The 25,937-nt window shown below is 39.8% G+C and overlaps 1 protein-coding gene across 1 annotated transcript in view; it reads left to right on the forward strand.

Moving 5' to 3' along the window:
- LOC113056339 (protocadherin-15-like) overlaps positions 1–25,937 on the forward strand; it is a 197,242-nt gene that overhangs the window by 151,637 nt on the left and 19,668 nt on the right. The window contains exons 25-28 of the mRNA XM_026223068.1: positions 8,339–8,448; positions 10,290–10,430; positions 19,116–19,243; positions 25,575–25,790. Coding sequence (XP_026078853.1) covers positions 8,339–8,448; positions 10,290–10,430; positions 19,116–19,243; positions 25,575–25,790 — 595 coding nt within the window. The remainder of the gene's footprint in view (positions 1–8,338; positions 8,449–10,289; positions 10,431–19,115; positions 19,244–25,574; positions 25,791–25,937) is intronic.

A 25,937-nucleotide genomic window follows, 5' to 3' on the forward strand; every position in this document is an offset into this window, starting at 1 on the left:
TAGACTCGATAATGAATGCAACTGAGATGCTTTTTTTTATGTTCTGGTGTTGCGTAATGACGTATCATCACAAAGTAATTTGTATACATATCTACAAACATGTCATTTAGGACTATGCAAAATGCCATTTCATTTGGTAAGGTCTGGTTGTGCTTGTGTTGGATAATATATCATCATCTCAAAACATTAATTTCGATGCTTGAGCACTTTTTAATTGATTTTGCTGATGTGGTTTTTATGTGGGCGAATCCTGGATGCTGTTCTGTCAGGTGCTGTTGAGATACAGTGTGAACTGGTTAAAAAAGGGGCGTCAAACTCCTCTCAGAGACCTACAGAGTTTAGATGCAACCCTAATTAAACACACCTGATGCAGCTAATCAAGTCCTTCAGGCTTATTTGAAAGCTACAGCACATGGTACATCTGTTGGAATGTGGTTCGAACTAAACTCTACAGGGCTGGGGTCCTCCAGGAACTGAGATTGACACCCCGGGTTAAAAAGTTTAAGAACTTTTTTTTTGTTTTACTTTTCTCCTTACTTTTCTTAAAAAAAAAATATATATACTATTACGACTATTACAAAAGGTGCAAACTTTCACTAATGTTTAAGAAGAACAGCTTTGATGTTTTAAATTAATATTTAATATACCTATTTTCCATTTTCAATATTATTTTTTTTAAACTAAAAAAAGAATCATTAGTAGTCAGAAATGCATTAAGTGAAAGTAGTAAGACTTAAATAAAACATCAGTATTATTTGAGGCTATATTTTGAAGAAGCTTTTGATGTATTGTTTCATCTCTGTAGAACTTTAGCCTTCAGGTTTTCAGACCTCTGTGTTCAAATGAGGAAAGAAATGTTCATTGCAAAAAAATCACAATGAAATCAAAATATTGCAGTGTTTATTATGATTATTAGAAATTATATATCCATGCACATCATTTAAAAAAAAATAAATAATGATAATAATAATAATGCGCCCTTATAATCTTCAGTCACTCACTGTCTCTCACATGAAGTTTATGATGTAAGTTTCTAATGACTGTGATAATTCACATGACAGTCACATTACAGGGAAGTCGTGGCCTAATGGTTAGAGGGTTGGACTCCCAATCGAAGGGTTGTGAGTTCTAGTCTCAGGCCGGACGGAATTGTGGGTGGGGGGAGTGCATGTACAGTTCTCTCTCCACCTTCAATACCATGACTTAGGTGCCCTTGAGCAAGGCATCGAACCCCCAACTGCTCCCCGGGCGCCGCAGCATAAATGGCTGCCCACTGCTCCGGGTGTGTGCTCACAGTGTGTGTGTGTGTGTTCACTGCTCTGTGTGTGTGCATTTCGGATGAGTATGGGTCACCATACTTGGCTGAATGTCACTTCACTTTCAGATCAACTAACTGGCCCCAAAAGTTCTGTGGTTCCTAAAAGTGAAGATAGCTGAATTCAAGCTGGCTGTTTCTACAGGGGCAGCTGAGCGACTGCCATTGAGATGAATGTGAATGCTAATGTTAGTTTTCTCCAGCAGGCATTATAGACCACCTTGTTTATAATCTGCCACCCATCCCTCCGAATTATAGTTTGGTGCAGATATAAAAATGATCAACACCTGTCGTCAACAAAAAATGATTTCCCTTTCAATGTCAACTATATCATCCCCCTTAATTAGAAGTAATGCTTCCATTATGGCCATAAAACAGCTAAAAGGTGCATTTGTATTGACTTTTAAAAGTCTGCGACCTTGCAGCACGTTAAGTCATATAAACAAAGCCGTTTAATGTATTTAATATACAACCCTTCAAGATGTTCTGTTCTGGCTAATCTCATCTCCTTGTGCTCACGCCGTACCCATGTTTCTTGTTGCAGTCTAGTTTAGAGCGCTTGCTGCGTTTGTCTGTCACCCGTTTGAGAAAGAATAGAAGGCGGCCACGAGGCCTGCTTCCAATTATTCATCTCAATGAGCTTTTGTTACTTTTATCCAAGAACAGGTCAATCAAACCGAGATGCTTTACCGCATTTCCCTTTGTCTGGAACCAGAGCCTCTCATCAAATATTCATAGCTTTTTCAATAATTTATCTCTCTTGTTTTAGGACACTCGTGCATGTGATTAGTAAACTTCTGAAAGTATGCTATGTATGTAAATGAGGCCGACATTTTTCGACTAGACCAGCTGAGAGTTTATAGCTACTCGATCTTTCAAGTAGAGCTATTCATTTCTCTTTGCCTTCACTGACTTTTATGTTATCATCTTGAAGCACCATCCCTCATTATTATTCTCCTCTCATGTCTTCAGCTGTCAGTTTTTGCTACTGACCCTCAAGCCTGATATCATTATTAAGGTTGTGATGATACTAAAATTGCAGTAGTCGATACCAATACCAGTGAAATTTCACGATTCCCAAAACCATACCTTGTCTTAATACCTCAAATAAAACTGAAATGCTACTGAAAACACTCTTCAAATTAAATATTATTATAACAGGGGTGTTATCTCAGAGGAGGCAAGGATGGACATTGCCCTCCAAAATAAAATAAATTACAATATAAAAATGTTTAAAAATGCATAAATTGATGAGAATTTAAAGTGTCTTGGTTTTAATGCATTAATATTTATAAAAATTATATTATTAATATAATTTTGGTTGCTTATTGATATATATATATATATATCATGTGTGTGTGTGTGTGATAAATTGCTGTTGCATTAAAACAGAAAAATGTTTGAATAACAAGTGGAACATACATTTCTATTGGATTAAAAAAGGCCCAAACTCAGGGAGAAAACTTTGTCTCCACATTTCAGACCTACTCCACATGAAATAAATGAAAATGGCACGACATATGGTGTTCATGCATCTTTTTCATTTAAAGCGGTTATGAACTGGATAGAATGTTCTTTTAATGAAACCACACCTCCGAATGCGTTGCACTGACTTCCTAAGGATCCAAGCATTAGAAATGCATGGCTGAAGTTTTTTTTTTTTTTTTTTTTTAATGACATGCCTGAAAAAACGGAAAGATAAGGTTTTCATTTGTTCTCCAAATTTCACAACGGACTGTTTTGTGGATAATTCTAACCATGCTGTGGGTTTTTCTAAATATATTTTATTAAAAGATATGGCAGTGCCAAACTTTTTGTCCCATTTATGTTTAATCTTATCTGTTTGTAATAAACATGAAACCAGTGTTTATCACTATCAAGACACTATTACCATGCTGAAACAGTTTTTGCGGTTGCGTTATATCAGGCTCAAACATATTATGGCTTGATCACAGTGCTTGCTATCTCAAGTATCAAAACATACAGCATGCTGTAAATGAAAGTGTGAGAATGGTGCAATGAAGTTAGCCAATCACAGCAGTGGGCGTTTCCTTCAGTTTCTGCAAGAGGTAGCGCCCATTGAGATTGAGTGTTTTTCTAATTTCTTAAAGATATTGTAAATGATAATGGAAAAATCTTCTTTTTACATTTACTGACTCCCCTTACACGAATAGCTTTCCTTGGTATTTAGACAAAGAAATGCATTTAACTGGTTAAATGTGCAGCAGCATGATTGCTGAAAAGAACCTGTCAGTCAGGCAGTAGGTGCCAAATTGAGTTGAACCTCAGTAGTGCACTGCTATTTTTATTTGTTTGTTTATTTATATATCTTTTGTATTAACTTGGTACAAAATTACAGCCACTTTTGACATCCCTAATCTGTACTTAGTCTAACTGAGGGTGTCTAGATCTCTTTAGTGAAGTATTAAACTCTGGGGGAAGATAGAGTTGCCCTTTGTAAACCCATCCAGAGCAAGCAAACCCATTTGTTTGTCTGTGCATGTAATGGGCGGCTATCTCAGTATTCATGTATTCTGTCTGAGTGAAAGTTGTTTTTGAATGGAGGAAAACGAGCACGCCTCCCAACCCTAAGTTCAGCTGAAGGAAATTTGCCCTTTACCTCTTGTTTGGAAAGGACAGACACAGTATGCCACATGGCTTCCAAACGCACTGCTCGCAAATAGTTTGAAAAGGTCAACACTAATCCGCAGGCGGAACCTTTGAAAACGGTGAAAGGTTCTTTCATTTGAAGAGAGGCTGGTTAGTTTTGCAGAGTCATGATGCTGGCTTGTTTGTGTCCCCTGTTAAGTACTGATTTTTGTCTCTAGAGGGTCACGGTGAGCTGGACTCCTGGAGCAGGGTGAAGTACAGTGATGTTGATGATGTTTAGTGGAGAGTCCAAAGACTTGGTTAGGTTAAAAAAGAGAGCTTGAAACCGGAAGATTGAATAAAGAGACTAAAGCATTGAAACTATAAATAAATACATTTTCTTTAGATGTGTTGATGTATTTCAATTGGGTTGGGCAGCAGGGATTGTTGGCTTGTAGCCTCTACTAGTATATTATGTTTTTAATAGTAGAATACCATGGTTTTAAAGGCTGCAAGAGAGTGTTTGGGGCTTACCAAAAAAAAAAAATTATAAAATCAACAACACAAACTATAATAATATGTATAAGATGAAAGAATTTTACATCTATTATTGCTTTATTCAGAATACTAGAAGGTTCCGGCACACTTTATGTAGTCTTTCACGTTGTTAATCCATTCTTGTTTCTCAATCAAGAACTGCACATTTTTCCTGATACACAACACACAAAAGGGACAGATTTGCTGCTTATTCATAAGCCATATTGCTTTAGGGATGTTCTGGTTAAACTTCTAAATTGATATAATCAGAAGCCGATAAATTCTCTTATTGTAGGCCAAAACAAAATGCCTGGAGAAACCAGCGCTTTACAAATAAAACTGTAGCCATGCCATATATGCAAACACGGATATTTCTGTTCAGTATATGGTATACGGTATTCCAATTTATGCAATTAAGATCAGATCCATTCGTCTTGCCAGAGCTCATATGTTTGAGAATTCAGTACAGAGATTTTTAAAGACGGCTTGCTCTGAATCATAAAAAAAAACCTTTTTTCCTTTTAAAGGAATTTGTATTCGAGCAGATTGATGGAGGTACTCTGAATAACAAGTGCCTTGTGTTTTATTAAATAGCAGGATTATCGATAGCTGTTATGTATTGCCTTTCGAGGCCCATGGTTTTTACACATTTTATAAAGACCAAGATCAAAGATCATAATACAGGCATTAGAGTTTGACCGTTTCCAGCATCTCACGTCATCAAAGTAAAAGAGCAAATCTACATGAAAAAGACTGTGATCTGTTAATGAGTAACACGATCTCAATGGAAAGAGGCCAAAGGTTTTGAATTGCTGTTTTGATATCACATCTTAATCTAACAAACTGAAATGCTCACATGAAACAAACAAAAAAGTAGTTAGATGCCGCCCCATGGCCCATGCTAATTTTTTGGATTAAACACGGTTCAGTCCCAATTGAAAGCCATAGGCACAAAAAAGCAGTGGAGGTTTCTGGGATGCGTTTGCCGGCTCAGTGGACCTCATTAGTGTTGAACACTTGAGCATGTGCTTGTGTGGAGCAACCATTAGGGCGCTGTCAGAACAGAGAGCATACAAGAGCGTTTTTTCCCCCCCTTTCTATTATCTGCAAGCACAGTACACAGTGCACCAAGCAATAGGACGATGCCATACAAGAAGAACATGTCGATGTGTGTGCGCAGGGATTATATGGAAGGTACTGAATAACAAAAGCCTGTGTATCTTTCGCAAAACAGCCCAGGGGAGACAAATCGTCGTGTAAGCCTGTGTACAACCAACTCTTAGTACTCCAAACCCTGGATGAAGGTTACCTTGTCACCAGGCCGAGCATAAGCATCACAATGTATGAAAAGAAAAGTACTGAACAACCGATTATGTGACAGGATTATGAACTTTTGTATTCAAAGTGTCCTTGAGGGGTTTTTGTCCGTGTTGTTAGATCCGATAGGAGAAACACACGCTGTTCTGAGCTTTCACCTCGTTCTTTATAAGGTATTGGTTTCGAAAGGCAGCATACTTGTGGTTTTGAGGACAGTGAGCTTTAAGAGACGTTCTTCAGTTTGTCTGTCTACTTTCAATTGTTAATATTTGACTTACAGAGGTATAAGCAGTATGACTGTGGAAGTGTGTACTCATCAGTACAGAATGTCAAATTTACAGAACTTATGGCCTTGTAAGACTGAATACCTCAGCAACATTTTAAGTTTCCATAAGGCAATGGAAGTTGAACACATGGTCGAGATCATGCAGATGCACTGGAATTTTTTTTTACCAAAACAATCTTCACTTGTGACTGCTAGTAAATTTCACAATTTATTACAAAAAAATGGCTAGTAACGTTGAATTATACATTAAAATCTGAAGTAGAAATACTCAAATAGTATTTTTATTAGATTTTACAGTTTATTCCAAATTATTCCAGTTCAGTTATACTGTACACTACTACTTTTCCCCTCAAAAGGCAGGTACTGTACATCTGACAAAAATGTAGGCCAACTTGTACTACTCTTAATCATTATTTCTCAGTTATTCACTAGCATATGCCTTTCTGGAGCTAATAACATTCAAAATTTAATTTATGCTGCTTTAATAACTGATATTGGAATAAAACAAAATGCGGGCAGGTATTTACTAATTACATTTACCGGAGGCCTTTTAGATGGCATACATACAAAATTGGTAATTAAGGAATATTAACGGCAATATTGACATGAAAAAGAGTTTTAAAAACCCTCACTGCCTTTGGCTGGTTAACTTTTGTAGCTTTAATAAGCTATTTAAAAACAAATATCAACAACAAGTTCAACAAGGCTGCATTTATGTGGTATATAATTAGTGAGAAATATTAATGCAATTTAAAATAGATTTTATTTTAATATATTTAAAAATAATTTGTTCCTGTGATGACCAAGCGGAATTTTCAGCGGCCATTATTCCAGTCTTTAGTGTCACATGATCATTTTGAATTCATTCTGAAATGCTGGCATGATTTTAATATGCTCAATAAATATTTATAATTATCATCAATGTTTAAAACAGTTTTTGCTGCTTAATTCTTTTGTGGTGACTGTGATGGATTTTATTCAGGATTTTTTTTTAATGAGTGGAAATAGCAAACGAGGTCTTTAATGTCTCTTTTGATCAATTTGAGCATGCTTGCTGAATAAAAATGTTAATTCCTTTTTTTTTAATTAATTATTATTTTTATTTTTTGTATTTTTACTGATTCCAAGCTAGCACTGCCCATTTCTGATAAAATCACATGAAATTAATGCTAATGCTAATGGACAATGATTATTTGTCAACAGTTCATATTGTGTTTTGAAGTCTAATGTATGTTGTTCTTGGAAAGCGACAGCTGATTTTGATCATATGTTTCTTTATGGATCAGTTTTGCTGTCGGGTTTATCTGAGGTAAAGATCTGCTCATTTAGAAACTATGTATGATGCACAATTAAGACTGATCCTGTTAACTTCTTGATTGATTCAATTCCTGTGAATATTTTGTCTTGGTAATTCTAAACCAGAATCTTTTACAGCTCAAATTAATTGAGTTTGTTTTAGAAAATCGAACAGGTGAGTTGTCCGCCTGGTTTCAGAATGTGAAATAATTAAGCTGCCTTTCATTGATTCTCTATGAGACTTATATGTGTACATTTAATTATGTTTAATAGTGCTGAATAGCCCACTGTGCATTTATATCAAGGAGCAAAATTGCAGCATTTAGATTGTAATTCGATTCATTTTATATGCAGTTTTGCAGTTCCAGCTGTTTTTTAATGCACGGTTTTGAATCCCCATTTTATAACCCCTCTTACCCTCAGGCTTTTCTACTGTAACTTTAAACATTTCATGTAGCTTTAACAGTAAATCGTTAGTAATGCCAAGTTCTCAGGAAATGCCAGAAAAAGATGCATATACAGAAATTACAGAATTTAAACAGCAGCTTGAATGTACTCATACATTTATTTAGTTATTTTCTCACAATTTTCTAATATACTTTGAATTTATATCAAGGAGCAAAGTGTAGCATTTAGATTCAATTCATTTATATGTTCTTGTAATGCAAGCCACAGTTTTGAATGCCCATTTTCTCACACCTCAAGATTTTCTACTGTACCATTTTTGTTTTTTTCAGACAAATCACTAATATTACTTCAATAGGTACAAGTTTATGCTCACCAAGGCTGCATTTATTTGATTAAAAAAAAAAAATACAGTAAAAACAGTAATATTGTGAAATTGAAAAATATTACAATTTAAAATTTCATTTTACTTTTACAGGCCTAGTAAAGTTTTAACGCTGTGGAACATATCTGCAGTGTGACCCAGCAGAACCACCATTTTATTGTGTGTGATTTGTGTTTCATGATTAATGCAGTGCACCGTGTATGTGCAGGTTCCCTCCGGTCAGCGAAAATGCCCCCGTGGGAACGGTGGCAGGAGTCATCTTGGCAGCTGCCATAAACCAGACCATCGTCTACTCCATCATCGAAGGAAATGAAGACGGTGAGCACTAACCAGATTTGCATTATTTATTTAGTGAATAAGGTGCTAAAACCATGCAGAAAGTGCATGCAATTAAACCATCACTGGCAGCATACAGTACAAGTGTATACTTCAGCCAGACTATGGTTTATTCTGTCCTCAGAAACCTCAGTGAAAAAAAAAGACAAAATTGCGGGAAATGTCACACTGGTCTTTTATGAGCTGAATATTATTGTATTGTAATAAATTATAGTTTGTAAGTCATCAAGCACTGGGTAATGACAGCCCGCAGACTCCTAGATGGTGTTTTTTTTAGGTGGCTGTCAGCTGCAAGTTATGAAAAGCTCAGTGAGAGAGAAGGTTTTGTTTGAAGGAGTGTATTTCCTGTTGCCATGTGTCATCAGAAAGCAAGCGAGAGCAGGATGAGGGAGGTGTGCGTGATTAAATCCTCTCCGTTCAGAATGTGTTCAGCCGAAATCACATTTGAATACATCTGCTGCTGGTTTAAAGCGACGGGGAAATCGTTTCGGTACATTCTCATTAGACGGAATCAAGAGGCGTAAATAGGTAATCAAAGGGCTGTTTTCATTAGCGCAAACTAGAAGAAGACAGGAAGAATAAGGTAATCATTCCACCCTTCAAACCGCCAAGATCCATGGCGTTTAATGTGATGACATCACCCTAGATCAGAGCTAATCCTTTATGAATGTTAATGAGACTTAAGAGGGGAGTAGTGCACTCTGGACCTGAAATCCCAATATAGCTAAGTGCATTAACAATATGAAAGGGAGAGTCGTAAGACCTGGACGTAGCCGGGCCAATAATTACTGATTGAGTAATGTCATATTATGGTAAAGGTTAAAAGGTTAAAAATTGTTTATATTGTAAAGAACCATGGTAATCCCTATTCTGGATTATCCAGTGAAAAAAATCCAATGAATCCTTAAAAATTATGGGTATCTCATCCCTTGTGAAAAATAAATTGCATTTAACTGTATTGCATGTGTAATTCTTAGAATTATATTTAAATATATATATATATATATATATATATATATATATATATATATATATATATATATGTGTGTGTGTGATGGGTAAAAATTGATAGCCTTAATGCACTGTAAGTCGCTTTGGATAAAAGCGTTTGCTAAATGCATAAATTTAATTTAATTTAGTTTTTAATATATATAGGGGTTAGGTTTAGGCCACTTATGTGTACTTAAAGTAACTTTATGCTTCTTAACACGCTTAAGTATACTTTAAAAAAAAGTGCACTTTGTAATAATGTCAAAATAAAGGTTTAAAAAAATGTAGTTTATATCATGCTAAAGCACGTAAAGTACTTTTAACTGTAGTGTTTGTTACTACATTTAGTTAATACAAAAGTAAATGAATACATTTTAAATGTGCTAAATTGTGACTTCATCATTACAATGTGCAATTTGTAATATACAAAAATATATTTTAGTTTATTATAAATGCTTGCCAGTACGTTCGGCAGTACACTTTTACCATATTTCAAAAACAATAGAAGTAATTATGGAATTACATATAGAGATGCACTGCTTAAGTGGGAATAAAAATCACTCTTAAGTTCAACTAATTGCATTTAAGACACATTTAAATTAATTATAAATAACATACAATTAAGCATCCAAAAACATTAAATTCAGTTTAAAAATAAAATAGATTTATATATATATATATATATTTTTTTTTTTTTTTTTACAGAACATAAGTCTGACGCTATGTAGTAAATATGTAAGATTACAATGCATAATTCAGACTCTGTGTACCTGATGGTGAAGCAGTTGAAATATCAGTTAAACACACCTGCTGTCTTTCTCCTGTTGCGGTAGGGGAATTCTTTGTGAACAACATCACTGGAGTTATCAGCACCGCCAAGGCGCTGGACTACGAGAGGAACAGCAGTTATGTCCTCCGCGTGGAAGCTGACTCCATGAGGGTGGTGTCGTCCAACCTAAGAGCCCCATCCAAAAGTGAGGCTTCTTTTAATGCCCATTCACATCATGGACGATATCTGTAAAGTTTCTTAGAGAAGTAAACGTTACAGATATAATGTTAGCCAAACAGAGAAACAATATCAATGGTTCAAAATGGTTCAACTTTCAGAAGGTTTTTTTTTTTTTAGCAGATGAATGATTAAACATTGACATAGTACAAAGAGTAAAGAGTACAAGCATTTCAAGTGTAGTAGTAGTAGTTTATTTCATCAGTCATTCAGACATAACAACATACACAAACAGAATTATTATGGTACAGCGATGACTGGAGGGGTTTAGGCTGAAGTGAAACACTTATTGATGCCTAACCCTATTTACAGCAAGATTTAAATACCCAGCATGAGGCAACAATAATCAGAAAGTAGCAAACTGGAAACAAATGTAAGAATATTACCAGCTATATATAAACAGCTCATACGAATAACATATTAATGAATATATTTTTTCAAATGTAAGCCATTACTAATAACATTACACAAGTCACCTTGTTAATTTTCCTCTAGACATTCCATTACCCTAATACTACTATGAATCATTGCATTATACACCAGCCTTCTACTTATTTTAATGGAATTTAAACCAAACAATATCATTCTAATGCAATATAGCTACCAATCACATTTGATTAAAAAAAAAAAAAATTGAACATGTTTATTGATATAGATTGTTTTAATCTGTCATCCAGGCTATTCCAAAGATTCACTCCTCTTACTGAGAAACACCTCCCTGTGGTATTGGTCCTGGCCTTATTTTTTTGATAGACCCCGATTCCTCTCAAATTATATCGAGTCTCTCTGAGCTTGAACCTCTCCTGAAAACAGACTGGAAACTTGAGATTGTGAACCTTATACATCATTGCAGCTGTGCTAAGATCAACTAAATCCTGTAATTTTAATGCATTTAATTTTAATAAACAATGGGTTAGTTGGTGCATAATAATTAACTCTGTTAACAATTCTAATAGCTTTCTTCTGCAATATGAAGATAGCTTTGATGATAGATTTATAATTATTCCCCCATATTTCTACACAATAATTTAGGTATGGAAGAATAAGTGAATTATGTAATAAATATAGGGAATTTTGATTTATACATGATTTAATTTTACACATCATACCAATAATTTTAGTTCCTCTTCAGGAACTCGAGCTGCGTCGAGAACGATTGGGGAACGCGTCCAGCGTGACGTCTCTGAATAATATGTATAATCAGTCCAAAGGAAGGGCGAGACGTCATAGGCGGGTGACGTCAGAGACCAGGAAGCATAAAAGCAGGAGAGGCACAGCCGGCCCCAGCCTTGTGTCTTCAGCAAGCGCTCTGTGTGTGTGTGTCAGCCGCTATTTGTTTGTGAGTCTTATTTAGTGTCGTTTGTCCACTGATAAACTCCATTGTCAAAGCTTCAATCAAGAGAAGTTTTGGGCGAGAGCAGGCAGCGCTCAGGCTGTGTGTTTTTCCCTGCCAAAAAAAAAAAAGGGTAGGGACACACGCAGCTCGTGTGTTGTCTGCTTGAGAGTGAAGCGCGCAGTGTCAGCTCTCGAGGGAGTTGACGGCTGCGATGCGAGCCTTTGCTTCACTCTCAGAAGGCTCTCTTTGAGGAGAGAGCTTTCACTGGCGTTTCTCGCGGTGCCAGTCCCGTTTTCGCCGGTGGTTGTGCTCGCGGGACTCGCTTTCGGATCTGCTTGAAGGAATGTAAGACGGCCAAGCCCCTATCTTCTTTCTTAGCCACCAGATCCGGCGCCCGCTCTCGGTGGTCGGAAGCCCGCGTTTGCGGTACTTTCTCCCCGATGAGAGGGCGCGACGGCGCTGCCTGTCTTTCTCTGAGGAGATTGATGTGGATAGGCGTCGACGAGCTCGCCAGTCACACAAGCACCAGTTACACAAGCATGTTATGCCTAATATTAACATAAGCAGCATTAATGAAGAGTGGAGCTCGCGCAGTCAGCTCTCGGGGGGCTGACTGTGCTTTTTCTCACTGTTAAGCGCTCCGCTCTCGCCGGGCACGCTCTGAGGAGTGTGTCCGTGCATGCGATCTTGCGGTCGCAGTCTCGCTAGCAGGAATCGCACATGATCTGGCGAACGGGTTGGAGGCGGCTCGTCCTATCTCCGCCCGTGTTCACTAGATCTAGAGCTCGTGCTCGAGGCCTGGAAACCAGCGCTGCGGTTCTTTCGCCCTCTGAGACAGCTCGCTGCTGCTGCTGCATGCTCTCTCGCCGGGCACGCTCTGAGGAGTGTGTCCGTGCATGCGATCTTGCGGTCGCAGTCTCGCTGTTGCTGAGGCACGGCGGCGACCGCGATAGCAGGAATCGCACATGATCTGGCGAACGGGTTGGAGACGGTTCGTCCTATCTCCGCCCGTGTTCACTAGATCTAGAGCTCGTGCTCGAGGCCTGGAAACCAGCGCTGCGGTTCTTTCACCCTCTGAGACAGCTCGCTTCTGCTGCTGCATGCTCTCTCGCCGGGCACGCTCTGAGGAGTGTGTCCGTGCATGCGATCTTGCGGTCGCAGTCTCGCTGTTGCTGAGGCACGGCGGCGACCGCGATAGCAGGAATCGCACATGATCTGGCGAACGGGTTGGAGGCGGCTCGTCCTATCTCCACCCGTGTTCACTAGATCTAGAGCTCGTGCTCGAGGCCTGGAAACCAGCGCTGCGGTTCTTTCGCCCTCTGAGACAGCTCGCTGCAGCATCCATATTTCTCTGAGGAGATTTATGTTATTTGTGTGACTGAGTAGCATAAAATAATATATGCTAATTATTTTATGAACTAATTATTTTATGAACCTTATATATATATATATATATATATATATATATATATATATATATAATAAGACATGAGCGCTGCCGAGGCAACGCGTGTATTACATGGTTTCATTTTTATGTGATTTTTTCTACACCAGATCGCGTTGACTAGTCTGGTTGCTGACTACATTTAATTCTAAGGAATAAAATGTCATATTTATCTGACTATGTGAAGTTAGATGTACAGGGGCTCTAGGGATGGGATTTCTTTTGTGAGAACACGTGTGTACCGCTCTTCCTCTGAGGAGTTTGAGGCGGTCAGGGGCTGCTGGGCAGAGCAGTCCCAAAGTGTTCCAGCCCCACGTGCCGGGGGTGTCACTTTTGTACTCCGCAGACGCTAGAGTCAAAGTGGCGCTCCCAGGCCGAAGGCTTCTAGTGGAAAGCAGTTCTACGGACTGTTGTTTTCGCTGGATAGCCTTCATCATAACGTCCTGATGCCTAGGACGTTTTGAGGGCCAGCTCCCTCTGGGGAAGAGTGGTGTACACCGCATTACACGGTGCCCGTCTCTCCTCAGTGCCCTCAGGAGATCATTCTGCCAACCCTGCCGTTGTTCCAGGGCGCAGCGATCTCCGGCGAGCGCTTCTCTCAGTTACCGCCCGGAAACGTAGCGGTGCTGAGAGGCTCGCTACCTCTACGGAGGTCTCTAGAGCAGCTAGTACGGTCATCCCCTGCCGGTCCACGGCTTCAAGGCACCGAGCTAGTGGCTCTAGGCGCACCAGAGGCCAGTCTCGCGAGACTGGTTCCCTTAGGAGGTCACATGGCGGTGTGGGAGCCCCTGCCAAGTGTACTTCACGGGGTCCTGCCCCGAGCAGGCTCTGGTCTAGTCTTCCTGACAGACGATATGAGTCTGAGGACCGTCGTTTTTAGGAGACTTCAGCTATGATAGTCCTGATGCTGTAGCTCAGGACCTCGGAGGGCAGGCCCCTCTGGGGAAGAGCAGTGTACACTGCATTACACGGTGCCCGTCTCTCCACAGTGCCCTCAGGAGATCGATCTGCCAACCCTGCCGGTGTTCCAGGGCGCAGCGGTCTCCAGCGAGCGCTTCTCTCAGTTACCGCCCGGAAATGTAGCTGTGCTAAGAGGCTCGCGACCTCCTGGGAGGTTTCCAGAGCAGCTAGTTCGGCCGTCTCCTGCCGGTGCGCCGCTTCAGGGCACCGAGCTAATTGCTCTGATGCAACCAGAGATCAGTCTTGAGAGGCTGATTCCCTTAGTAGACTATATTGCAGTGTGAAAACTACTGCCAAATGTGTTTCAGTGGGTCCTGCACACTGTAGTGAGAGGCCACAGAATCCAAGCAGGGTCTGGTAATGGAACAGAAGTAGACTCTCTCTGAGGATGGAGACCATCGAGGTGGTCCCTCCTTGGGTTGCAGAGTCCGGGTCCTACAGCCGGTACTTCACTGTTCCCGAGGAAGGATGAGGTGTTGTGTCCTTTTCTAGATCTGTGCTTTGAACCTCTCAGTCAGGGGACTGAAGTTTAGCACGCCAGCACATGCCAAGTCCGAGGACTCGTGTGTCACGATCTATCAAAAGATGCACTTATCTCCATCCTTCTTCATCGGAAGTTCCTGAGGTTTGCTTTTGGGGGCAAAAGCCTACCAATAAGGATCTTCCACTGGCCTTGCACTCTCACCCCACACTTTCACGACTCAACCACATTGACGATTGGTTGATATCAGCTCAATTTGAGCAGATGACGGTTCGGCACCGAGGTGTCGTTCTCGCTCACACGAAAGAGCTGGGGTTAAGACTTAACGCCAAGGAAAGTGTGCTTTCTCCAGTTCAGAGAACCACTTATCTGGGCATGGTGTGGGATTCGACCACGATGCAGGCACGTATGTCACCTGCTTGGATCGAGTCGATCCTCACTGCAGTCGCGAGAGTGTGAGAAGGCCGGTCACTCACTGTCAAGCAGTCACAGAGATTGCTGGGTCTGATGGCAGCTGCGTCCAACCTGAATACTATTGGCCTGCTGTACATGAGACCCCTACAGTGGTGGCTCAAGACCAAGGGGTTCTCCCTGAGGGGAAACCAACTTCGCATGCTAAAGGTCACGCGGCGCTGCCTACGTGCCTTGGAAATGTGGAGGAATCCTTGGTTCTTGTCCCAGGGCCTGGTGCTGGGAGCTCCTTGTCGCCGCGTGATGCTAGCGACGGATGCGTCCCTCACCCGCTGGGGTGTGGTCATGAGTGGCCACCCTGCCCGTGGTCTGTGGAGTGGTCGCCATCTGACATGGCACATCAACTGCCTGGAGATGCTGGCCATGCTTCGTGCACTTCGTTAATTTCTCCCAGACCTAAGAGGTCACCATGTGTTGGTGCGCACCGACAACACAGCGGTGGTCTCTTACATCAACCACCAAGGAGGTCTGCACTCACCCCGTTTATACAACTAGAGTACCAGATCCTTGTATGGGACCAGGACGAATTCCTCTTGCTCAGAGCAGTTCACATTCCTGGGCATCTTAATATGGGAGCAGACATCCTGTTGAGCAGGGGCCGAGGCCCGGGGAATGGCGGCTTCACACTGAGGTGATGAAGCAGAGTTGGAAATGTTGGCCAGACTCGGGTGGATCTGTTTGCGACTCGAGAGACATCGCACTGTCCCCTCTGGCTTCCTCTGACTCATCCAGCTCCACTGGGGCTGGACGCCATGGTACACGAAGGCTTCATCTGTACATTTTCCCCCGATTGCTCTGCTCTCGGGAGTTCTGGAGAGAGTGTGCCGGGACGGAGTCCGGCTGCTGTTAGTAGCCCCGTTCTGGATGGGCCGGGTATGGTTCCTGGGCCTGATTTCTCTTTTTGATGGCACTCCATGGGAGGTTCCCGTCAGGAGAGATCTCCTCTCGCAGGCGGAGGGTGCGCCCCCGCATGGAGCTTAGAGGCTGTAGGTGTTGTCTCGAGGAGGCACAACTCTTAGCTTCCGGTCTCTCAACCGAGGTTGTAAGACCGTTCTCCAATCCAGAGCTCCCTAAATGAGGAAACTGTATGCCTTGAAGTGGAAGCTTTTCACTTCTTGGTGCGGAGACCGCCAGCTCGACCCAGTTAACTCCCCGGATGGTACAGTGCTGGAGTTCCTGCAGGCTCTCCGCAGGGTTGACCCACTCCACCTTGAAGGTCTATGTGGCGGCCATGGTGGCCTACCACGCCCCTCTCGGTGGCCAGTCAGTGAGCAGAAACCCTCTGGTTACATATTTCCTCCATGGTGCACTGAGGCTGAGGCCTCCGGCCAGAAGAAGCTTATGCTAAGCGGTGATCAGGATGCTGTCCTAAGCCTCGAGTCCTCTGATCTCCCCTCTCCTGGGGGTCAAGGCTCACTCCACTAGAAGTGTGGCGGCCTCCAAGGCCTTCCTAGCAGGTGTCTCTATGCGTGACATCTGCGAGGCTGCGGGGTGGTCCACGCCCTTGACCTTCGTAAGATATTACGGTCTAGATTTACGAGCCGCTCCAGGCCCCTCTGTTCTCTCGTCCTAGCTGTGCAGTTTCCCACACTGGCAGAGATTTGTAAGTCTGGCGGCGTGGGCATTCTCGTTCCCCAATCGTTCTCGACGCAGCTCGAGTTCCTGAAGAGGAACGTCTAAGGTATGTAACCCTGGTTCCTCGAAGGAACGAGACGCTGCGTCGCAGTGCCACACTTCCGGCATCTCTGGCTGGCGCTTGCTTCATCCTTTGAGGCTGGGGCCGGCTGTGCCTCTCCTGCTTTTATGCTTCCTGGTCTCTGACGTCACCCGCCTATGACGTCTCGCCCTTCCTTTGGACTGATTATACATATTATTCAGAGACGTCACGCTGGACGCGTTCCCCAATCGTTCTCGACGCAGCGTCTCGTTCCTTCGAGGAACCAGGGTTACATACGTAACCTTAGACGATATTTTTGTCTTTAGATAGTGTCCGAAAACAAAACTGCAGCTCATGCTTAAAATAAACAGAATTTTATCTTCTGTCGGTGTGGACGCTAATATAGTTATACTTATCTTTACATTTGTCAATCTTGGTGTGAACTGGACCTTTTATTTTAATTTTTTTTTAACCATTTTATGGATTTAAACTGTCAAATGTGTTTAAAGAGATTCTAGCACATCAGTTCCGCAGCATTCCGTATGGATCTGCTTTTGACCCTGGGACATTTTACATGGCTTGAAAGCTTGTTAAAAGCGGGTTTTTGCTTTTTTTTTTTTATTATTATTTTGTGGTGAATAAAACACCTTCTTTCCAGCATGCCAAAGCAGAAATTCTCAATGTAATAAAAGTATAATCGTAATAATACACAGCTATGTATATTGATTTCTTTTTTTCTCATTTAATGTTCTAAGTACGCAAACCTGCTGATAAAATCAAAAGATTAGTTGCGTCCAGTCGGTCTGTCAGCTTAATTGATTTTTTTTAATGTGAGTTTTAATGAATTATATCTTGTCCGTGTGCTTGCGAGAGCTGCCAGGTCCTTGTTTTAAATAAGACCTTATGGCTCTCATTGACTGACATGGATTGTGAATTTATTTGAAATTGTAATTAATTAAATTAATTACATCATGTACAGACTAATTAATCTAATCACTTCATAGTTTGCATGACAGGACTAGGTGTTATAATTGAGAAAGCTCTCTAAATGAAGAGAATTTAAGAACTTTACATTATTTTAGCAGATAAAAACATTACAAAAAGTCAATATATTGTTTAAAAGACTTGCTTTATTGGTTCACTTTCTGGATTTATTCACTGTTGTTGGTTTTCATTTCACCCGTCGGTCAGAGATCCTCTTGTGTCATGTCTTTCTGCTCTGTGCTGTGACGCTTCAGCGCTTCACTCGGAGTGACTGTGCAGAAATGGACAGAAGATTCTGGAAACCCTTTGGCATGAGCGCTGATGTCTGTCGGATGATAAATCATGTTGTTGCTCTGCATACCTCCGCAAAATATGACTTTGCCTTTTACTTTGAGAGGTGACAGATGATGGTCTTGAAGGACTTGATGAAGAAATGCTGTGCTCCATAAAAATAAAAATGCACTTCAGCAGCTTAGTTGTGCAAAACTGAGACTGGAGGGCAGAGTTTTGGTGATCTCCTGAGTTTGATTGTAATTGCTTTAAGGCATTTTCCATGTGAGCAGTACACTTTTTGTTTTGTTTTGTTTTGAGAACTAGCATGAAAACTGGGTAGTTCATGAATACTTTAAAACGTATAATGCTAGTTTAAATTGCTTCTGAAATGAAACATCATATAAAAATATCAACATTTTTCACATTTGTTGAATTGATATTTACTTCATTGTAGTTAAAAGCTCTATTTTATTTAAAAAAAAAAAAAAAAAATATATATATATATATATATATATATATATATATATATATATAAATTACTGTTGTGTTGGCTGCATTGTCAAGTCGACATGAAATGGAAAGTAAACCTGTTTTCTAAATGCATATAATTGATCTTACTGTGAATGATTAATTTATGCATATGAAAAATAAATAAGTAAATAAATAAATAAGCTCATAATTTTTATTTATAATTTATAATAATAATAAAAATATATATATATATATATATATAATTCTAATTACAATTAATTGTTTTAATTGTATGCACATCTCAATACAGAAGAAAATATCTGTCACCATTTCCACTACATCAATAATTTTATCATTCAACTTCTTATTGAATTGTATTTTTACAGAAAAAAAAAGTCTCAAAAATTGCTTTTTATTCCTTATTGTATTTTTTTATCCAAATATTATTTTAATGCGTACTAAATGTCTGTAAAAAAAGAAAAAAAAAAAAAAAACTGTATACATATTTTAGATGCAGGTTTAAAACTGATATAACATTCTTGTGTGATTTTTTTATTTTATTTTTTCACCTCACAGGCAACACAGCAAAGGTCTTCATTTATGTGCAAGATGAGAACGACCATCCTCCTGAGTTCACTAAGCCCTTTTACCTCGGTGGGGTTGCAGAGGATGCCAAGACCTTCACCTCTGTTTTACAGGTCCAGGTAAAGTGTCTTCTCCCACATAATTGTAACACTATCCATGAGGGTTCAGACAGCACTCCTACGGATAAGCCAAGGGCTGTTCACTAACTGTTGCATATTGCATCCAAACTGCATCCTGTAATATGATTGACTAGTTTTCCTGGCCTGGAAAAGTCATCGATATTAATCAAATCTTAAAAGCCATGGGCATGTCTTTGGTGAATATTCATTTTTCTAACATTGCAATGGTTTGCTATTGCTCTTGCTTAGAGAAAAACTTGTTTGCAAACCTCAATGATGTTAGAATTGTGAACAAATGATTCTTTTGAATCGAACCGGTTTCCAATTGGTCTGAATCAGAATTATTTTTAAATGACTGGAATGGAAAAACCTTTGTAGTTCATCATCGAAAAGTGGAAATGCTATATTTAGCTGGAGTGTATTACGCTAGCTTTCTTCTGTGCTGGAGGTTGAAGTCAGTTGGTTCCAGTGTCCGTGTGAAGAGGTGTTGTTGGTCAGATTGCTGGTCTCGGCTGAGGAGTTTAAGTCTACTCGGCTGGGGTCTGAAAGATTGGATCATCTTGAGACAGCTTGTAAAATGTCATGGCTGTGGGGCCCCGCTGATACAGATCTCAACACAACTGTCAAAAACATGGACAAGGGCACCACATTCCCTGGAAAGAAAATGAATCAAAGATCCTCATCAATCAGCCAGGCTTTCTCAGATAGCACAGACTGTGTCCTTTTCCAGCCGCTGATCCTCTATCTCGCTCTGTATTATTTTGTTTTCTTTGTCTTTACTAGTACTTTTCTGTCTAACAATGGCTTTGACTCTCTGACTTCTCTGATTAACCCTGTCTCTTACTCAAACCCGTCTTCAAACCTATATTTTAGCCTAAAACACTTCTGGCAAGTCATGCTCGATTTTAAAGATTATTGCATGCGTTTATCCATTTCTGTGTGATTTATAATGCACACTATAGCAGACATTTGTAAAAAATGTCATCTGTAACGGCAGAGTAAAAGTTAGATGAGTTTCACATTTATGGCTAACTACCTCAATAATTACTGGTAATCCGATTTAATGGCAGAGATTTGAAGTTAACTCTATCACCCCCTTGAGAACAGACGTGCTAGGGATGTCAAATGTAGCTGTATAGTATAAAGATGATGCTAAAATGAAGTAATGTAATGCCAGAACTGAATCAGTAAAAGTGAGTACTGATTCTATAGCTCCGCCCCCTTGGTTACTGTTGCTAACTCAGATGAGCTTTGAAGAACATAAACTGGAGATTTCAGTGATCAGTGCATTTTTCAAAAACATTTTATTATTAAGTTTAATTACAAACCCCTTTACCATCAATTTAAAGGGATAGTTCACCTTCAGTTGCTGGTCTCCATTGACTTCCATAGTATGAAAAAAAGAAGGAAAAAAAAGTCAACTGGAGGTGAACTATCCCTTTGAGTATGTATAATTAATAATTTTACTTTAAATTTAATTACTTTATTTTTTTCTCCAATTTCAGACAAACCAGCAAACTCCAAGCACTGCTGATTTCATTAGTCTTTGTTCTGTTGTTTTATTTGTTCAGTTGCATGTAATTGGTTTCTCTCTTCTTTTTTATATTAGGTTTTTCTTGTCTTGAATAATTACAGTTTTAATTTAAAAAAAAATTCCGATATACTTGAAGGCTAATTTACTTTAATATTTATACTAATGTTCCACTTCAAAGAAGTATGTTTAATAATTGTGTCCTTGTGGCTCAGTGGTAGAGCATTGCTAGCAGCACAAAAAGTTGTGGGTTTGATTCGCAGGGGACACATGTTAGATAAAAAAATGTTAGCCTAAATGCACTAGAGCTGAAGATCTTTGCCCGAACCTGATGGGACCCGTCGGGACCCGACGGGTTCGGGCTTAATTTCTATCATCTAACGCGGGCTCGGGCCGGTAAACGAGTCATGTGATGTGTTTCGATTAGCGCGAGAAAGATGTGAAAATGAATGCTGAGCAGGTGTAACGGAGGCTTGCCTCTGGTGATTACGTTTTGGTTGCACCAGCATCTAAAGCAAACTCTGAGGTGTGGAAAAGTTTTGACCATGCTTATAATGAGAATAATGAGTGAATAATGACGCACCATCAGTGAGCGCAGGAACGCGCTGAAGACATCTACAGTGGATTCAATCATAGACCTAGCCTAATCTCTGTGAGTAAAGGTTTTTCAAATGATAACTAAATATTCATTGAGTCTTAAATGCATAATGTTGACAGAGTGTTTACGCTAATGTTGGCATTATTGTTTTATTAAATAAAGCAAATCAGGCAGAGCCTTTATCTAAATTTCGTTATTGCCAAATACCCATCTTAATTTAAAATTTATCTTAATTTTTTTTTTTTTTTAAATGACTCGTTTTTATTGGTGCGTTGGTCTATTTATAGGTTAAAACCCCTTTGCGTGCAAACATCGCTGACGGCCCCAGTGTATTATTGTTTCACTTTCACAGCACATTAAACATCACTGTCTTACTTCATCTGGACAAACTGTGCATCAATGGAAAGTTTAAAGACTCTAGCTTCGATATTTGACCAATATTTTGATAAAACATTGTTGCAGTGACAGATATTTAGTGATTTATGTCAGGAGTGCAAAATAATAAATCCGTATTATGCCACATTTTGAATAGAAATTCACAACTCACTTATATTCAGTCACGTCAAAAGCGGTTTATTTGTGTTCACATAGACTCACTGAACAGCGTCAATAAGGATTTACAGACCAAAGATGCATATCTGCGGAGATATATGGATATATTTACTGATGTTTACTTCATATTTCTTCAGACAGAATCGTCATTTCTATTCATTTTCCACGGATTTACGCGATCAGATGATAAACAGCCTCTTGTGCGGTGTGTGACTCAGACTCTGATTGGGTCTTTCAAACGTCAATCTTAGAGTTTCATATCTGGACACCGCCCCATCGTGTCACATGCTTCCTGCACACTTCCTGGTAGTTATCTGGCCAAAACAACACTGAAACACCTCTGTACACACAAAATATCCGAATAATAAACCCGCGATTACGATAGTAAAGCTTGGTATGAGAATTTCTTGAGATCTGGGGCGTTTTTATAAAAAACGAAAATGTACATCGGAAATGCTAACTTGTGCAGCGATGAAAAAGGCTACAAATAACATATTTTTACAACAGTAAACGACCAAATTCCGCCCCTGATCGCTAAAGGAAGTTATTATAAACACTCGATCGGGGTTTAAAGTGAGTTTTGAGTAAAAGTGTACTAATAATTTCATAAATTATCAGATGTAGCTTGATGCTAACGTTAGCACCAATGCTACTAATAGCAGGTGCTTTTCTTCTTCATAATGCATTTTTGTCTCAATAATTCACGTAAGGTCGTAAGAAAATGTTTTGTTGTATTTTTATAGTAAGACTTTTGATAAATAAGGGCTAAATGCAAAGAGAGACTGAAGTGAGATCGCTGCTTTGTGTCTTTGTAAAGCCTGAAAAACCACAATCAAGGCTAATAAAGGTGGAATAAAAACAAAAGAATAATGATAAAAGAATAATGCGGATAATGTGTCATACTTGGCGGAGGTGTGAAAGAACCGTTTGGTGAGAACAATACAATCATGATTCGGGCAGTTTTCTACAGTGAAACATACACAAAGAGCACAGGAATGTTTACATGTGAGATCTTACAGAGATGACAAGGACCATAAATCAATCTGATTAGCCTTCTCTAAAAACACACATGACATGGCCTTAGAAAATATTTCATAAAATTCACAGTTTTACAGATTCGATTATGAAATTTTTTATGAAGTCTTGGAAGACTTGTGGCCTTAGCTACACTGTGTTTTCAAACTCATTTCCTAATTCAACATTTTTTTAAATACATTTAAAACATATGTTTTTAATATTTTTATTTTTGTTTTTATGTTTGAGCTTATATATCTCTATTATCATAACAGTCTGAGTGATTCTGATTCCTGAACAGTAAACTTTAAAGTGTCAGCTTTGTGAACAAAGGTTGATTATGTATCTAGTCAGAAAGAATCATGAGCAGAAACCTTTTTATTTTGGGTATGTAATTTCGGTCTCCATGCCAAAAAAGGGGGGTTACTAGTAAGGGGTTAAATGAGCCTATGTCTAGAATGCTGAGATGTTACGATGTGACACAGGACTTAATTTATTTCTTTATTCCAACTTCCAAGTGGTCTAGTCTACGTTAGTTATGAGTAAATTATGTTAAAACATGAATAAATTACTCATTGTTGACAAAAGGCAAAAGAGCTGTGTGCGTGCGCACATTTGAATAAACCTGTCGGGCTCGGGGCCTGTCGAGCCTAACTTTTAAGGCCCGATTACAGCTCTAAAATGCACTGTAAGTCGCTTTGGATAAAAGCGTCTGCTAAATGCATAATTGTAATAGTAATTTAGTTTTTACAGTGGTATCAAAATGCCAACATCTTTCACAAGCGTCTAAATTTCCGTATTTGATTTTGTATGTGTCTGGCCTCAGAACTACAACCCTGTAAAAGTCGTTTATGTAATTATCTCAGTGTTACTCTAATCAGACATGTAGGCCAGGTGCGGTAACTCAGGCAGGGGTTCACCTCATATGACTTCACCCTGTCTTAAGTTCATGTGCTGACTAAAAGAACAGCGACTGTGATGCTATCAGGTGCCTGGCATCATGTGTTCGATCAAGGAGACCTTATTAGCCAAGACCCCAGACTGAGTTAAGCCATGCAGCAGAAGCTCGAGGTTTCATAGGGTCACGTTCACTGCGAATACAGATTACCATCATCAGTGTCTTTTGTTTGCTTGAATAAATGCCTGAGATATGAAGTTCAGCGGGCAAAAATCCAAATATGCAGCCTTGACATACACGGTCATGCATTTTGTCCATTTCTCAGGTGTCGCAGGAATCGCTTACTATGGATTTTTGTTGAAGCCGCTCTGGGATTTGTAGATTAATCTAATCTACTTAGAAATCCCTCTTTAAATAGTATTGAGGAGAAAAAAGCGAGAAAATTGAAACTGTCCCTTGCTCTGCCAAGCCTAAGGATAGAGATGTCAATGAAAGATCTGCTTTTACTTTGCGCTGTAAAGATGCTTTCTCCGATTAGCCCTGCATACATTGTTCCGTCCTGATCTGATTAGTTTATGCAATTTATTAGCCTTCTAAGAACTTACATTACCTTTCTGATGTTCCTTGAACTTTATTTGAGGACAGAAACGTGAAGAAGGAAAATGAAAAGAGATTTTAGTGGAAATACGGATTCAGTTTCACACAATTCTCACCCAAGATCTGTGTTACAGCGACAATTGAAGTATTTCACCGCATTGTGCATAATCTGTCCACACTAAATGATCAATTAAAAGACTGACCGTTTCTTCGCATGTGTCTTTAATACACACTTACTGTATCTATTGAAACAGGTCTTCCATGCGTATTAGAAAAATATCTGGCTTCTGAGAAAACATTGATGTTCCTTGGGTGTAATATGAGGTGTGTGTAATCTGATATATATATAGATAAAACATGAAAAGAGAGGGGAAAAAACAGATTTCTGTGGAAATACAGATTGAATTTCAAATAGTTTTGCCTCAAGATCTGTGCAGCAGCAGTGATCGAAGGTTTCCACCGTGGGTTGTGCATTGTGTCCACGCTCAGCCTCACTTTATGACCAATTAAAAGACAGACCTTTTATTTGCAAGGGCCTTTAATACACACTTACTGTATATAATGAGATGGGTCTTCCAGGCATATTGGAAAAAACATTTGCTTTTCTAAGAATACATGGCTTTTCTGATGTTCCTAGGGTTTAATCTGGGACGCATAACACAAAGAAAGAAAAGAAAACCGGTTACGACTGCGGCACAGAGGCGATCGAAGCTTTCCGCTGCCAAGTTGTGCATTTTGTCCGTGATCAGCCTCACTAAATGACTAATTAAAGATGGACCTTTTTGTTTGCAAGGGCCTTTAATACACACTTACTGTATTTATTGAAACCGGTCTCGCGGGCATATTGGAAAAAGTCTAATTTGTGTTAATGACTCTGCCTGGTCCGGGGCACCCTGCTGTCCGTGGAGCCGCCCGTTCCCCTCTCTTGTAAAAAGCCATTATAAATCATTGTCACCGCAGTGGAGTGCTATAATGTTCAGCTGAGACTGAAGCCGATGTGTCATAAGTGCTGTGAAACGAAGCTTGGAGCTCCTCCTAAAGGCCAGAGGGGGAAGTGCGTACGCCGGCAGATGTTGTAGGTGATAAGTAGCTTGTGGCTATTCCTCTCTTTGACATGTCTGTGCTCTATTGTATCTGACAGGCTGTGGATAAAGACACAGGGAATTACAGCGCCATGCTGTACAGGCTGATTATCCCCCCAACTACTGACGGCAAAGACGGCTTTGTTATTGAGCCCTTCACAGGAGTAATTAAGACAGCCATCATGTACAGAAACATGCGGCGCTCCTACTTTAAATTTGACGTGGTTGCTACCGACGACTTCGGGGCGGGACTCAGCAGCAGTGCTCAAGTGGTGGTACGTATGTGATCCAGAAGCATAAAGTTGAGTGCTTTTGCATTGTTTCCCATTCAAAAGTCAGATTTGTGAACAAATGACTCTTTTTAATGAATCAGTCAGAAAGACTCACTGACAGATCACAAGTTAGCAGTTTGATCCCTTAGT

Source organism: Carassius auratus, chromosome 37 (assembly GCF_003368295.1).
Source record: "Carassius auratus strain Wakin chromosome 37, ASM336829v1, whole genome shotgun sequence".
Classification (NCBI taxonomy): Eukaryota; Metazoa; Chordata; class Actinopteri; order Cypriniformes; family Cyprinidae; genus Carassius; species Carassius auratus.